At 35.9% G+C, this 16,103-nt stretch overlaps 1 protein-coding gene across 2 annotated transcripts in view; it reads right to left on the bottom strand.

The window, feature by feature from the left end:
• The window catches only part of ENPEP (glutamyl aminopeptidase), an 81,298-nt gene that overhangs the window by 35,263 nt on the left and 29,932 nt on the right, over positions 1–16,103 (bottom strand). For both annotated transcript variants that reach the window (XM_081562129.1, XM_081562200.1), the window contains exons 7-10: positions 14,345–14,479; positions 11,966–12,031; positions 9,449–9,514; positions 9,165–9,316 (exon numbers count right to left, since the gene is read on the bottom strand). In XM_081562129.1, the coding sequence (XP_081418255.1) occupies positions 9,165–9,316; positions 9,449–9,514; positions 11,966–12,031; positions 14,345–14,479 (419 nt within the window). The remainder of the gene's footprint in view (positions 1–9,164; positions 9,317–9,448; positions 9,515–11,965; positions 12,032–14,344; positions 14,480–16,103) is intronic.

The raw sequence follows: 16,103 nt of genomic DNA, 5'->3' as shown, positions 1-16,103 counted from the left end.
GCATCGGAGAAGGAAATGGCAACCCACTCTAGTATTCTTGCCTGGAGAATCCCAGGGATAGGGGAGCCTGGTGGGCTGCCATCTATGGGGTCGCACAGAGTTGGACACGACTGAAGCGACTTAGCTGCAGCAGGATCTAATATAATCTGAGTAAAACAACAGATTTGAGAGTACAAAATATCAAGAAATAGAAATTACATAAATGAAATGATAAAGTTTCTTATATGTTATCTAAACTTCAAGAGTATATTTTTAAAGGTATAATTCACTTTTTAAATATCTAACAGGGAATATATATATATATGTGTGTGTATGTGCTTAATTGCTCAGTCGTGTCTAACTCTTAGTGACCCCATGTAGCCTGCCAGGCTCCTCTGTCCATGAGGATTCTCCAGGCAAGAATACTGGAGTGGGTTGCCATGCCCTCCTCCAGGGATCTTCCCAACTCAGGGATCAAACTGAGGTATCCCACATTGCAGGTGGATTATTTACTGTCTGGGCCACCAGGGAAGCCCATATATGTTTATGTTTGTGTGTGTATATATATATATATATAATATAAATATATATATAATATATATATAATAATATATATATATATAAAATTATAACTGATTCACTTTGTTGTATGGCAGAAACCAACACAACATTGTAAAGCAATTTTCCTTCAATTGAAAAATAAGTTAAAAAAAAGAAAAAAATGCCTCTTCCCAGAAATATGTAAAACAATGTAACAGTTTCTGGCAGTATAAATATGGCCAATCTAATTTTCAAAATAAGGAAACTAATTTTGCCCCAATATACCTGCTAGCATTCTTCCACCTGTTTACATTGACTAGACTGCCAAAGACATGTAAACTTGTCCCATAGAGAACTCTCTCTGATGGAGATGTGAAACTCACCCATTTCGAAGAGATGGGTTGAGGCCATAGTGTTAGAACAATAACTTACACACTTGTGAACCATTTAGGTTATAAAAAGTTTCTGATCAGTAAGAATTCCCTAATGTTAGATTTAAGCAGTGAGAAAAGGGAAGAGGTCATTTAGTTTATAGTATGACTTAATGCTGTCTACCAGACAGGAATGTATCTGAACAGAGAGCAAGTGAATACTAGGATTGGAGGGAAAAAAGATTCCTGTCTGGGGGTATTAGGCATGTATTATGATCTAGCTTTTAAATCAAATTGAAAAATAAGGAATGACAACTTTTTATATAAGGTCTTTTTCTCTCTTATTTGTTCAAGAGCCACTACAGATTTTTAAGAAATGTTCTTAGGAGTAGAGCCTGTGTTTTCTAGGTTTATTTTCCTATGCACATATAATTTGTAACTTTTTTGAAAAAGGGAACAAATAGATTGATTTTACGATAAATGATCACTAAAAATCATGCATCTATTAATCTAAAAATTTTTTAAAGTATCTGAAGGTTCCGACTAAAAGAATTTAAAGAAAAGTATAAATGTTAGTATAGTTCCATGTTCTAAATCTTGATGGGGCTTCCCTGGTGGCTCAGACAGTAAAGAATTTGCCTGCAATGTGGGAGACCTCAGTTCGATCCCTGGGTTGGGAAGATCCCCTGGAAGAGGGCATGGCAACCCACTTCAATATTCTTGCCTGGAGAATCCCCTTGGACAGAGGAGCCTGAATGCAATTTAAAGATTCATTATAACTTTAAAAGTGATTTTAGACTGGCTGATTTGCTTAGTTCCATTGGCAATAAAGTTTTTTTGTTTGGAGAGGGATCCATAATGCAAGAGTAGTTTTAAAAAATCCAGTTCCACAGGTTTAAAAACACCATTGGCTGTCTTTAACTTAACAAATCAGTAGATGTGAATAAGAGAAGGGAACAACTACTGTGAAACTTTCCCAATGGAAGTTTGTTTCTCAAGAAAGAAATATATTTAAAAAATTTTATATGTGCAAAGACTATTAAATAGCAGTATTAAAGACAGCCAATCTGATCTGCTAGAACATAAACAGTAACTGTAAAAACACAATTTATGGCTAATAGAATGATCACATGAATTATGTAGGTTTATGTAATTGAACTGTCACCTGATAACAGGTCAGATCTAAGTATCAAATCTTTCACATATTATGAAGAGGAAAGGATGAAAAACAAAGTCTTCTCCATCATAATCTTTCCTCTCCAAAATAAAGGATACACAGACACTCCCTGACTGACTTCATTGGGCCTAAAAACTCAAATTTTCCTTTATTTTGGTGTGGACTATTAATTTTCCAAACCTTCATTCCAGCAAGATATCAGTTTCTCTGAATTTTATTTACTGTGGGAGAGCTGAGTGTCTGAGGCTTTTGGGGCCGGAGGAGGGGGGAGGCTGGTAACAGGTTTCAACAAGGTGACCACCACTGGCTTCTCCAGTTTAACTGCCAAGCAGTTTATTGGAAGTAGCTTACTGAATAATTCTGAGTGTTCTTCATCCTCCATGCCTTGGACAGCAAGTTTTTGGCAATTTGAATTTTTGGAAACACTTGAGGTGCTGTTCATGTGACTTAATTTCCAAAGTCCTGAACTGGAAACCAGGAAACAGATTCTGTTCCCTACTGCATGGAATAAGTATCATAAAGTGGGTCTATAAAGCTTTTTCATTTTTCTAGAAATATGGCTATGACCCCTATAAACAAGATGAAAACAATGTTCTAAAAGGAGATTGTTCTTTGCAGATTCATCCGATTCGATTCCCTGTACACTGTTTATTCTTTAATTGGAAGCTTTAGCTCAAGTCAATCTTTGGAACATCTGCCACATGCCCCCAGCCCTAGCCCCTCTCCTGGGGCAGGCCCCAGCAACTCCATCATTTCTCACAGGGGTCACTCGCTGTGATATCATCCTAACTGGTCTCCCTGAATCCACACTGGTCCCACGTGATCTGTTCTCCATAGTACGCTAGAGGGGAACTTTGAAAAATGTAAACGTGATCCTGCCTGTCCTCGCCTTAACCTCCTTGAATTTGCACACTCTTTTGTCCAGAATCTTTAACATGGTCTGCACGCCTGGCCCCCGGCTTCCTCTCCAGCTTCATCTCCTCCCGCTCTTCCCAGTGCTTCTTTGTCGCCCAGTTCTTGGAGCCAGACTGCCTGTGTTCAAATCGAGGATCCATCGCTTACACTCTGTGCAACCTTGAATAAGCTGTGTAATCATGTTCTGCCTAAATTTCTCCATCTGTTATAATAAAATACTCTAAAGTACTTAAAATTGTGCCACCTACTTAGTGAACGCCTGATCAGTATTGCATATCATATGTATAATGCTCCTCTTCAACCTTAGAGCCTTCATACGCGTTGTGTTTGCTATTTTGAAAACTCTGACAGTCACCCCCAACACCAGTTTTTACTCAGTTTAAGTATCACTTCCTCAAGGCAGAAAGTCTTCTATAGACATCTCTACTCCACCACACCTCCTGCCTCAGGCTCAGTGTATCAGTGGACATGTATGGCAGGAGAGAATAATTACTGGGAAACTTCCAAGTGGGAGCTCGTTTTGCGAGAGAGAAATGTTTTTAAAATTTTAATATCCAGAGGCTCTAGCAGTATTAAAGTGGGCCAATCTATTGATAATTTGCTGGAACATACAACTAACTATAAAAGAACCAGTTTACAGTTATTAAATTAAACACTTCCTGAGACACTTTCTTTACACCCTGTAACTCTCCTTCCTCATATTATCCTAATTGCTATTGAATAAGTGATCTTGTGATGCTTTATATATGTGACTGTAGGATAAGGTCAGTGAGACTATTTAAAATGAGAGGAAGAAGGTGAAGGGTCTTTTACAATAGAAATCAGGCAGTGGAGATTAGAAGCCACCTGGAGTGTGGTGGGTACAAAATTGCCTCCACCCAAAGCGAGTGTTAAGCTCAAAGACAGTTAAATCAGCATGGATGAAATTGGAATGGTGTCTAGGGGATTTAGTGTATGGCTCTTATTCAGCCAGAATCCTGTCTAGGAGGGGGCTCAGTTGGGTAGGGGGGTCTGAGATGATATCCCCAAAGTTGCACACCCAGGTTCCTGTGACCAGCCCCAGTGGCTGGGAGATCCTGCAGTTGTGGTTTTGTCCTCTTCAGTTGGGAGCAGTTGGCACTCCATTAATGTCTACAAAAACAGCTAATTATACAGCAATGGCTATAATATTAACTCTTTTGTAAAAGTTGTTGTCATACAAGGGTAATAAGTTTGGAAACCACTGCGTGGTACGTATTTTGTCAGCTTTTACAATATTTGAGATGTTTAAGAAATCTGGCAAATTGGAGGGGATGACATATTGGATTTGTAATTTTAACTGAAATTCTTAGACTATTTTAACTCAGTAGTCATGGTTAAATGTCTAGAAAAATCTGATTTTGCTGGGGATTTTTTTGTTATTGTAATTTTATTGGAATGTAATTGACTTACAATGTCAGTTTCAGGTATATAGCATAGTGATTCAGTTATACATATACATATATCATTCTTTTTCAGATTCTTTTCCCATATAGGTTATTATAGAATATTGAGTAGAGTTCCCTGTGCTATACTGTAGGTCCCTGCTGGCCATCTATTTTATATAGAGTGTGTGTATGTTAATCCCAAGCTCCTAGTTTATACTCCTCTACATGTTTCCCCTTTAGTAACCCTAAGTGTATTTTTGAAATCTGTGAGTCTGTTCCAAATATGATTACATATATGAGTGATATCATATGATATTTGTCTTTCTCTGACTTAACTTCACTTAGTATGATAATCTCTAGGTCTGTCCATGTACTTCAAAAGGCAATATTTTGTTCCTTTAATGGCTGAGTAGTATTCCTTTGTGTACACATACCACATGTTCTTTATCCATTCTTCTGTTGATGGACATTTAGATTGCTTCCATGTCTTGGCTATTATAAATAGTGCTGCAGTGAACATTGGGGTACACGTGTCTTTTCAAATTATGCTTTTCTCCAGATATATGCCCAGTAGAAGGATTGTTGGATCATCTGGTAGTTCTATTTTTAGTTTAAGGAAACTTCATACTGTTCTCCTTAGTATTTGTACCAATTTACATTCCCACCAACAGTGTAGGAGCGTTCCCTTTTCTCCATACCCTCTCCAGCATTTATTGTTTGTAGGTTTTTTGATGCTTCTCATTCTGACCAGTGTGAGGTGATACCTCACTGTAGTTTTGACTTGCATTTCTCTGATATTTAGTAATGTTGAGCATCTTTTTATGTGCTAGAAAAGTCTCATTTTGTAAAGTTAAAGGTTTGATTCTTTTTCTTGTTGTTGTTTTTAAAGTTTAATGTGTTGAAAATGTCCAAGAAATTTGATATGCCATATTTATGAATTTTAATTTGTTATGTCCATAGAAATGTATAGAAAAGTATTTTTTAATTAGATTTATAAATCTGTGTCTTTAGGTGTTTATATTTGAAATTGTAAATGGAATTTAATAACTTCTAAGTAGTGTTGGGGGCTTCTCTGATAGATCAGTTGGTAAAGAATCTGCCTGCAATGCAGGAGACCTGGGTTCAGTCTCTGGGTTGGGAAGATCCCCTGGAGAAGGGAAGGGCTACCCATTCCAGAGTTCTGGCTTGGAGAATTCCATGGACTGTATACTTCATGGGGTCGCAGAGAGTTGGATATAACTGAGGGACTTTCACTTTCACTTCACTAAGTTGTGTTGTTTAGAAGTTTCTTGTAAATGAAATATACAAAATAATTTGATTGATTGAGTTTGTAATTGTTAAAATGTTCAGGAGAATTTCTTTTATGCATTGTAAATAAAAACATCCTCAATCAAAAACTAGGAAAACTGCTATTGAAAAGTCACAGTCTCCTCCACCCTATTCACAGGCCAGCACCTCTCTCAGAAGCACCCTCTTTTAGATGCTTCTGGTTTTAATTCTTTGGATGTCTAATCCTGTAACTGTAAATACCTCTATATTTTTTAGGTAGTATTTATTAACTCACCCACGAAAGAGGGTGATTTAATTCACTTTCACTGCTTTCTTTTTCATTCTCCCTTTAACAGTCAAATTTTAATAAAGCAAAGTTGTTATTATTATTATTAGACTTTGTATGTTACAGTTGTTCCTTTAGATAATATACTCATACTGCTGTTTCTTGTTTTATAAATTTTAGTACTGCTACTCTCTCCTAACTGTAGAATAAGGTTCTCTTGTGCAGTTCTGGTAAATGCTCAATAACTGGTTCTCAGGGTGGAGTGGAAGGTGGAATGTATTGTTTGCTGATTTCTATTAACTCACATCACGACCAATTTCAGGCTACTGGAATGATATCTCTGAGCTGGGATTAAAACCAGCTTAAGTCCACCACTGAATCAGTATCCCCACAGTCTTCTACCTTTTCTTCCTTTTCCACCTCCTTTCTTCTGTAAACTATTTTTTTTTCTTGTTACAATATTTAAACTGTTTATATGTACGATCTAACCTGCCACCAGAACAAAATTTTAACATGTTATCCATTGGTTGATTATAAAAACTAAAAGACAATAAATAACATAAATGGAGTTATGCTGTATACCTATTGTTGGCGGAGAAGTGTGTTGGAGTTATATTTCCTTTTCTATGGTTTGATTTCATGGCCCTTGAGTCACTTATATAAAAATTTCCCCTAACACCTTATTTTATTTTATTTATTTATTTATTTATTTATAAATTTATTTACTTTAGTTGGGGGCTAATTACTTTACAATATTGTAATCGTTTTTGCCATACATTGACATGAATCAGCCATGGGTTTACATGTGTTCCCCTTCCTGGACCCCCCACCCACCTCCCTCCCCATCCCATCCCTCTGGGTCATCCCATTGCCCCGGCCCTGAGCCCTTGTCTCATGCATCGAACATGGAATGGTGTTCTGTTTCACATATGATAATATACATGTTTCAATGCTATTCTCCCAGAACGTCCCACCCTCACCTTCTCCCTCAGAGTCCATAAAATTGTTCTATGCATCTGTGTCTCTTATTCTGTCTCGCATATAGGGTTATCGTTACCATCTTTCAAATTCCATATATATGCATTAGTATACTGTATTGTTGTTTTTCTTTCTGGCTTACTTCACTCTGTATAACACCTTATTTTATAAGGGTAGAATAGACTCCTTTTTGGGCTTCCCTGGTAGCTCAGTGGTAAAGAATCCACCTGCTAGTGCAGGAGACTCCTTTTCCTTATAATCAGTGGCATAAAATCACTCTACTTGCTTCATTTTTTGGGGGGGGGGAATCACAATTTTTACATATGGCCTTGATTTTTTTTTCTAATTTTTCTTCTTTATAGTTGACCAAACTGATAGGCCTTCACCGACTCCTCAATTTTGCCATCCTCCCAAACATGCTGTCTTTTTTTCCTGCAGATCACCTAACTCAGCTCCAGTCCTCCTGCTCTTATGGTACTGTGAGGCCACTGGATGGCTACTGATCTGCATTTCCTTTCATGGATCTCCTAGGACAGATGCACTATTTCCTGGATCCTGTGTCTTCCTCTTTTTTTTATATATATTCTTATTTTTTCTCTCCCTGCTCCAGTTCGCCTAGAGTGTAGCCTTAGTAACTTTCTGAGTGCTGTGTGGAAAGCATTTTCTGGGGCTGCATGTCAGAAAATGTCTTCACTATGCTATTACATTTGGTTTAGAGACTGGGTAGAGAATCCGAGGTTGAAAATATTTTTTGCATCTACATTTTAAATGTCTGCTTTATTTCCTTCTTGTGTTCAGAGTTGTGAAGATTTCTAATGTCACAGTAACTCATGTACCCTTATTCTCTGAAATTTCATGAGGCTGTAGCTAAGTATGTTTTGGTTTTTACCTTTTTGTACTGTGTACTCAATGGGGCTTTTTAATCTGAATCCTTGTGTCTTTTATTATTTCTTTGATATAATATGCCCATTAAGTTTCTCTGTTTTTCTTTTTTGAGAGACTTCTATTAGCTGGTGCTAGGTTTTTTTCATATTTATCTTCTCTTTCACATTTGCCGGTTCTGTGTATGCTTGTCCTGTACTTTTAGAGAATTCTCCAAATTTATTTCTAATTGGTCTGTTAATTCCTTTGACAACTGAAATTTTAATCTTTCATAGCTCTTTTATAGTTTAATTTGTCCTTTCAAAAACAATCTGCTCTTAGTTATGATATAAGAGCTTTGATTTCAATATATTTCATAAATTTATTTTTTATTTCAATTATGTCTCTTATTGAGATGGGTTTATTGTTTGTTCATGTGAGATTTTAACTTTTATGTTTTTAGATTTTTTTCATGCATCTTGTGATCTTTGATCATTCATTCATGTTTAAGAAAGAAGGACTAAATTGATTATTCTTGGTGTCTTGTATGTAAACCCTATACTGTTGAGAAGAGAGGTATATTTTTGAGACAGACTTCTCCACTGAACAGGAAGTCTGACTAGAGGCTCTGTGTATGTATGAGTGGAGCTGGCAGCTCCAGCCCATTCATCCCACCAATGCCACAAGGAGGAAAGCTTTACTCTGAGTGTACCAACCAAATGGAAATTCTTAGCTCTCCTCCACTGTTTTAGTCAATTTGTTCAGAAAAAAAAAAAGCCCTCTGGGTATTTGCTGGGTCATTGCCAGACTTTTGAGAGCTCTGTGCAGAGGAAAGAACAGCAGTCAGTGAAGGGAGAGTGGAGGGAGAGGGGTCTGGCTAACGCAATGGTCCTGAGTGCAGACTTCAAATTAATTGCCCTACTTTCAACCTCACTTCTCACTCCTGCCGTCCATTCTGAGTGCTGACACTGAGCCCAGGCCCATCTAGGGTAGGGGAAATTAGCTTCTACCTCTGCTCAAGTCTCTTTTCATGTGGCTACACCGTCTCAGTTTGTTTTCTGTCTATATTCCTCCTTCTGCTTTTCTTCATCTAGGAGTCTATGATGCATCTAGCTCTTCCTCTCTGTTTTCTTTACTTCTCTGAGTTTATTTCTTTTAGTACTTCTATTTCCTTATTCAGTGATTTCTGGGAAGAATAAGACTTGCATGCACGTGCTCAATCCACCGTTTTGAACCCAGAGATGACTGAGCTATTTCTAAATGTCTTTATTTCCATAAAGACACTATGCTTATGAATCAGGTACTGAAGAACAAGTTCTAAATGAATTGCCAGTATTTCCATCAAATTTCTGCTTCCCCTGACGTGCATTATAGAGTCTTACCCAAAAGCTGAATGTGGCTCAGAAGGATTAGCTCTCGCGTCCAACAGAAAGCGTTTCTGCGTGATGTTCTTCATATTGTCCACATTAAGTACAGGGTAACCCATCTGATTGGTCCAGGTGTCCATGACTTCTTTCACTGGGAGATTACTTGCCTAAGATTTTAAAAAAAGAGAATAATCAATCAACAAATAAGGGGAAATAAAAGGATAGAATAATCAGAAAAAGAAATGATTGATAAATCATTTGTTAATCAAATAAATTTTTGAGGATATACTTCTCATTACCTCTTCAAGTGCTGCCCAGAAATCTGAAGTTTTGGCATTCTGAAATTCGTATTTTTTCAAGTAATTCTGCATGTGAGAGATAAATATTTCAGAAGTTAATGTTTGCTTTTGCCATACTTTCACAACGTGAGTGAACCTTTCAACAATCTCACTCTAATGTATAATATAGCAAGTATACCTAGAATGAAAATCGAATGATATTCTGTATGTAAAACATTTCATAACCTATAAAAACACTGTACAAATAATGATTTATTTGTAAAGCATAAGAAATACTTTTTATTATTAATGAGACAATTTTTTTTTTTCAGTCTAATGGAATTGTGAACAGGAAAGGGAAAGTTCAATTTTTTCAGGATATACAATGCAAGGTACTTAAGGACAGTCGAGTGTTCAGCAGACAGTCAACAGACCATAACATTTTTGATCTGCTAGGGAAAAAAGACTCATGATTCTATGATGTTTACTTATTAGTGTTAAACTGTCCACTACCAGCTGTATCCCTTACCTTTATTTACACCAGTGGTATTTTCTCATCTCAGACACTAGATGGCCCCATCACTCATGAGTGGTTTAAGTGATATGCAAAGATAAAAACTGGTAAGCTTGGCTTTAAGCCAGGGCTCTCAGCAAACTTCTTCCATAAAAAGCTGTAAAGATTTTGAGTGTTGTGAGCCATATAAGTCTCTGTCACAACTACTCAACTCTGCCTCCATAGCCTAAAAGCAGCCAAGATAATATGTAAGTGAATAATCATGGCTGTCTTCCAGTGAAGCATTATTTATGCACTGATATTTGAATTCCATGCAATGTTCACATGTCATGAAATATGCTTCTTTTGATTTTTTCCAGCCATTTAAAAATGTATAAATGATTTTCATTTGCAGACCTTACAAAAATGGGTGGTGGACTGGATTTGGCCCACAAGCTGTAGTAGTAGTTTGCAGACTTTTCTTCTAAAGAAATGAATATACAGTCTTTGGAATAATAATAATCATGATGATGATAATGGATAAATTGGGGAAATTACTCACTTTAAAGTGTAAGCCTTCATTTTTTCAAATATTTTTACAATACAAATACAAAATATTTTTAACTAGAAGGTTCCCCATTTTGTCAGTTCTGATCCCCAAACCTCTCTGCATGAGTTTTCAGGGATACTGTGATATCCCTCAAGAAAATTCCTAGTCTTCTAATCTCATAACTGGGCACTACTTGTGGTTCTCCAGGAAACCTCCCAAAATTGTTGCTGTAATCACTTCCCTGTTATGCTCTAGAATTGTCCTGCTTAAAATATGAATGTCTTTGATGGAAACAGAACCTTCTTAAGTGGTCTTTGAATCTTCAAAGAAAATAAACCAGTGGTTGACTTTGCGCATATCATTTTCACTCTAAGTTGCTCTAACTTTCAAGAGGTGCTATACCTAAGTCATGTTATCTTCTAAATTCCTTTTTTTTAGCCATGGAGAGATAAAACAATGCAGGCAGGACTGCTCCAAGATACCTGGGAGAGGGTTGAAAACAGTTTGAAACTCGGCCTTCATATTTGTTCTTTTGGTTGGTTGACTGCTTAGCACTGCCACTGGAGCGCAGGCAAAGGAAAGGAGAGGAAATGAAGGGCTCATGTTCTTTATCAAATTCGTTCCAGGGTTTTGTATAGATCATTCTTTCTTAGTAAAATAATTGGATACTTGAAATAGTAATAATTATAATCATAGCTACCTGTTAATGATGATTTTTAGTGAGTAGTATCTTCTTAAAATTAATTTAGAAGAACTTCTTTGTATATTCACAGTGTCTTGTACTGAAAAACATGCAATCTTGGGACTGAAAGGAACCTTAAATACTATTTTATATGACTCTCACATTTTGGGGGTGAAGGAAACTGGTATCTAGAGAAGAGAAGAGATTTGCCTGAGGTTACAGTGAAGAGACTTCTGAGTCCTGGATCAGTTGGTGTGGTTTTCATCATTATTGTTACTGTTTTCTAAATTAGTTTCTTGCTTCTTCTGAGTGAGAGGATTGCAGCTTATAGTATACTAAAAGTAACTAATTTTATCTAGATTAGTGCTTTTGAATATTCTGTATTGACATTTTCTTCTTCACTTTGAATAATCACAATATAGTCATTCTAGTCAAAAGTTCATGATGACCTAGATCTCTCGATAATAGTCCCTCAGTTGTTACTAGTAAGCACAAAATGAAACAAGCAGTGTTTCTATTACTAATACCTTACGAAGGGAAAGGACATTTTCCCCTAACTGTGTAAAGGATATCAAAAATAACTAAGTAATCTGTTTAACTTGTCTGTGAAACTTTTGCTAAGTGACAGTTACAGACACAATGTAGGTAACAGACTGTATGTGAAATCACTTTTTTGAGTTTGCAATATTATCTATTCCTGAACAAGGAAAGTAAAAGTAAAAGGGGAATTGTCCTTAGTTAATCACATATCTTAACATTCATTGGCCACATACCAGTGTAGTTTTTTAATAGTATTAAAAGTAACAATCATACCTGACATCCTATTTGAAATTTCTCTGGTGTTATCCAGTTTTCAAGCATTCTCAGAATGGAAGCTCCCTATGATGTAAAAGAATGGCAAGTAAAACTAATATAGGATATATAAAAGAAACAAATATCAATGATGTCTATTTGGACTAGTATCTCATGATCATATTTGTGGGATAATGTCTTCAAGATGACTCTGCTAAATGGTTATCAATCTGTGATTCTAGGGTGAAAATACCATCTGGCATACCCCCATATCTATGCTTCTAAAATAACTAAAAGGCAAGAAGAAAAGGATACAAGGGCCATCCTTTCAGAAACCTGAGGTTCAAATAATTATTGCACTTCACCACATGAACCAGTAGATGGGGCTTTCCTAACGAAAGAGAAACTTTGGGAAAAGTATTAAGTCATCTTTGAACAAGGAAAGCAATTTCAGGATAAAATTCTGGCTACTTCTTAGGTATATTGGAATATTTGGGGAAATTATATTTAACAGAGGGGAGTAAATAGTTGAGGGTTTAATCAGGTCATACAGTTCAATATAGATTAGACATATAATTTCTAATATAGATTAGACATATGATTTACTAAATCCCAGGTGGTGCAGTGATAAAGGATCCGCCTGCCAATGCAGGAGACACAAGAGACGAAAGTTTAATCCCTGGGTTGGGAAGATTCCCTGGAGAAGGAAATGGCAACCCACTCCAGTATTCTTGCTGGAAAATTCCATGGACAGCAGAGCCTGGCGAGTCTGTGGAATCGCAAAGAGTTGGACACAACTGAGCACTATCCACACACAAAGACATATAATTTAGGCATAAAATCCTTCTCTTCCAAAATGGTTTCTCTCACTTGGTTTTATTTAGTCTGAAGCATCTGATGACCTCTGCTCTCTGCTTGCTTTTCATATGTTATAAGATTAACTCTAAAACACTTAATTGGTAGATTTAAAGGGCTTCCTTGTGGCTTAGTAGTAAAGAATCCACCTGCCACTGCAGGAGACCTGGGTTCGTTCCCTGTGTTGGGAAGATCCCCTGGAGAAGGAAATGACATCCCACATCAATATTCTTGCCTGGGAAATCCCGTGGACAGAGGAGCCTGGCAGGCTACAGTCCATGGGGTTGTAAAGAGTAGGACACGACTTAGTGACTAAACAACAACGACAATAGCCAAAATAGATTTAAAAATCAGTTTTCAAGTAGCTGACCAGAAAAACATTGCTTCCTCATTTAAATTCGCAATTTTTACTGTAATTTATTAAAATAGAAGTTATTTTTGTACCTAATGGAAGGCTAAAGGCTTAGAAACATGTATTTATTTCTGACCTAATACCTTAAACCCATGGAATATCTGGGACGTAGGAAGAAGGTCATTTAATAAATATAAATGTCTCTCCATGAATTATTAGAATGTACTATAAGTAGATTCAAAGTTTTCATTTTAACTGAAAGATAAAAAGAATCATTGACAATGTAAAAGAAAAACAAATAAAGGAAGCCTGAAAATGCCATGAGAATATATGAGAGGGAAAGCCAAAAAATACGATGCCGTAAGCTTCAAATACTAATATATAGTATTTTTCACTCAAGCCAATTTTATCTATTATTCATTTTAATAATTATGATAGTTTGTCTTAAATAAAACTTTGGGTATCACCTAGGACAATAAAATGTATTAGTTTACAGTGGTTTTTGGACAACTTAGTATAGTCGGTAAACCATAAGAAGCTGACGTAGAAAACTGACTAAAATATGTTGCATACAGGTGTGGGATATGTTTAGAGGAGAAGCTACAGGAGAAAAAGTTGCAAGAGAAAAAGGGTAGCATGAAACTTTGGGTCACTATGGATTTTCAACAACTTTCATAGAATTTTAATAGATAAAAATGCTCCATCTATGACATGCAAACAAAAGTCATTCATCTTTAAATCTTATATGAAACTGGATGAAAGTAATTCCTTAAATGGACTTGGATTTACGTACTTACTGGAAGCATCCTACTAGAAAAGGTGTCTATGTATATGGCATTTCTCATTGACTACATGGCAGAAAAAGACTTACTGTCATTCAAATAATCAAATCAAATAATTTTAAATTGGACATTTAAAGTATAAATGTTCAGTTATCAGAATGAGAGCCATTTTAAGCAAAAGTGAAAAGAGAAACTTAAAAAAAATTTGATTCAGAATTCTATGACAATGACCAGCATTGATCATTTCCGCTGAAAATTGCAAACTGTGGAATATTCAGCACTGGAATAAGTTCTACACTATTTCCCCAAACCCATTAACATAATCTAACCATTCTTACTATTTTTAGGCATTTGCTAAGGGAAAAGCCACTAAACAGGAAGGCAATCAAAACAGTGTCATATTTTCCCCACCTTACTATAGGAAATTCCATCAAAAACAGATGTGATTTCATCAGGAGTTGTCACAGTGACTACAACTGGGTGTGAAGATATCAAAGAATCATCCTCTTGCACAGGTAATACATCATCAAGTATCATCTGATCACGCTGAAATAACAATGAACCAAAAAAATACAGCACTTTATACTGGTTTACATATCAAAATATTTATATAATACAGATTGACTCATGTTATTTAAAGCAAACATTAGGTGTTCAATTAACCATATTTTGCATTGGTTTTTCTACACTGATTCCATTCCCTTCCCCTACATAGAATTCCTTTGACGTTGCCCCTGTATGGCTGGCCAAGAAGAAACAAGCATTTATAAATTCTGTTTCTGCTGTTTCTGTATGACTTTCAGACATGTGCCAAACTTTTCAGGCTGTTTCCATATCTGTGCAATAGGAATGATGGTATCACCTCACAAATTTGTCTGAGAAGTAAGGAAGAATGTTGATTTGCCAGAAATGGATGTTTTAGGGGTCTTTTCTGCCAACTAATCATTGGAATTTGGATGATTCATTATTGAAGAAAATACTAACTTTTGCATTAGTTCTAATAGTTACCTTCTCATTCCAACTCTAGGTTTTCACAACAAAATAGAGTGGTCGAGAGGTCTAGCCCTATAGTCAAACTTTGTGGATTCAAAGCTCATTTACTCAACATGTAAGTTTAAGTAATATCCCTCATTCATTAAATAGGAGTAATGATGGCAGCTACTTTTCAGAAATGTGCAGAGGATTTAATGAGACAATGCATGCAAGCATTTGACATAGTACCTGGCACAGAGTGAAATCTTAACACATTAGCTGCTATTATCATTTTGATTCTTAATTAGTTAGAATCTGAAATCTAGCTCTAACAAAGAACTACTAATAAAAAATCAAAAGCCTTGTTGGTCTTACTTAATCAAAAAATATTTCCAAAAGGGAGCATGCTATATTAGTTTACATTTTCCAACTTTGTGAATTCCATATATAATAGGCAGGATACTATTGTCAAATGATGACTGTCAATCAAGATAATTTGATTTAGATTTTAATTTTTGTGCCCCTAAAATGTTTTGGTAAGAAAAAAGAATCTTATTCTTAATGTCAGTAAAATTTGACCCTAGTCTTGGTTGTGTTACCAATTGTCTATGTAATATTGCAAACTTATATTACTTTCCTGGGCATCAGAGTTTTCACCTGTGAAATGAGGCTCCACTACTGTGGTACTTAGCAAGCTCGCTTACAATGCATCTTTGTTCATCTATCCCCTCCACCACCAGACCCTAAATTGGGAGCTTTTATAAGGGCAGGAAGTGTGTGTGTTTTATTTAATTTTGGGTCCTCTATAGTGTTCATTGAATGAAGAATAAATGAATGGATGAAGAATGAATGAGTTGGATCATATGATTATATTTCATTTAAGAACTGAATACTAAATTCTTCTAATATTTAATTGGTGTTTCTGAAACATTAAAAATTAAGTGTTAAATATTACATATTATATTATGCATAATATAGCAATATTAAAATGTTGTAATTTCTTATATCTTGATATACAAAGAGTTACTTTATAAAAAGTAAAGGACAAAATAACTTTTCATTTGTATAGTTTAATTTCAATAAATTATGAAATCAGCATTTTTCAACATAAATGAATGGTCTTCAGCTAGGGGGATTTTGTCCCCCGGGTGACATATGAAAATATGTGGGGAAATTTGGGGTTTTACAACTGGGATGG

Source organism: Giraffa tippelskirchi, chromosome 1, assembly GCF_054371585.1.
Source record: "Giraffa tippelskirchi isolate mGirTip1 chromosome 1, T2T-mGirTip1v1.2.pri, whole genome shotgun sequence".
NCBI lineage: Eukaryota > Metazoa > Chordata > Mammalia > Artiodactyla > Giraffidae > Giraffa > Giraffa tippelskirchi.
This window is presented reverse-complemented; position numbering and strand designations above follow the sequence as displayed.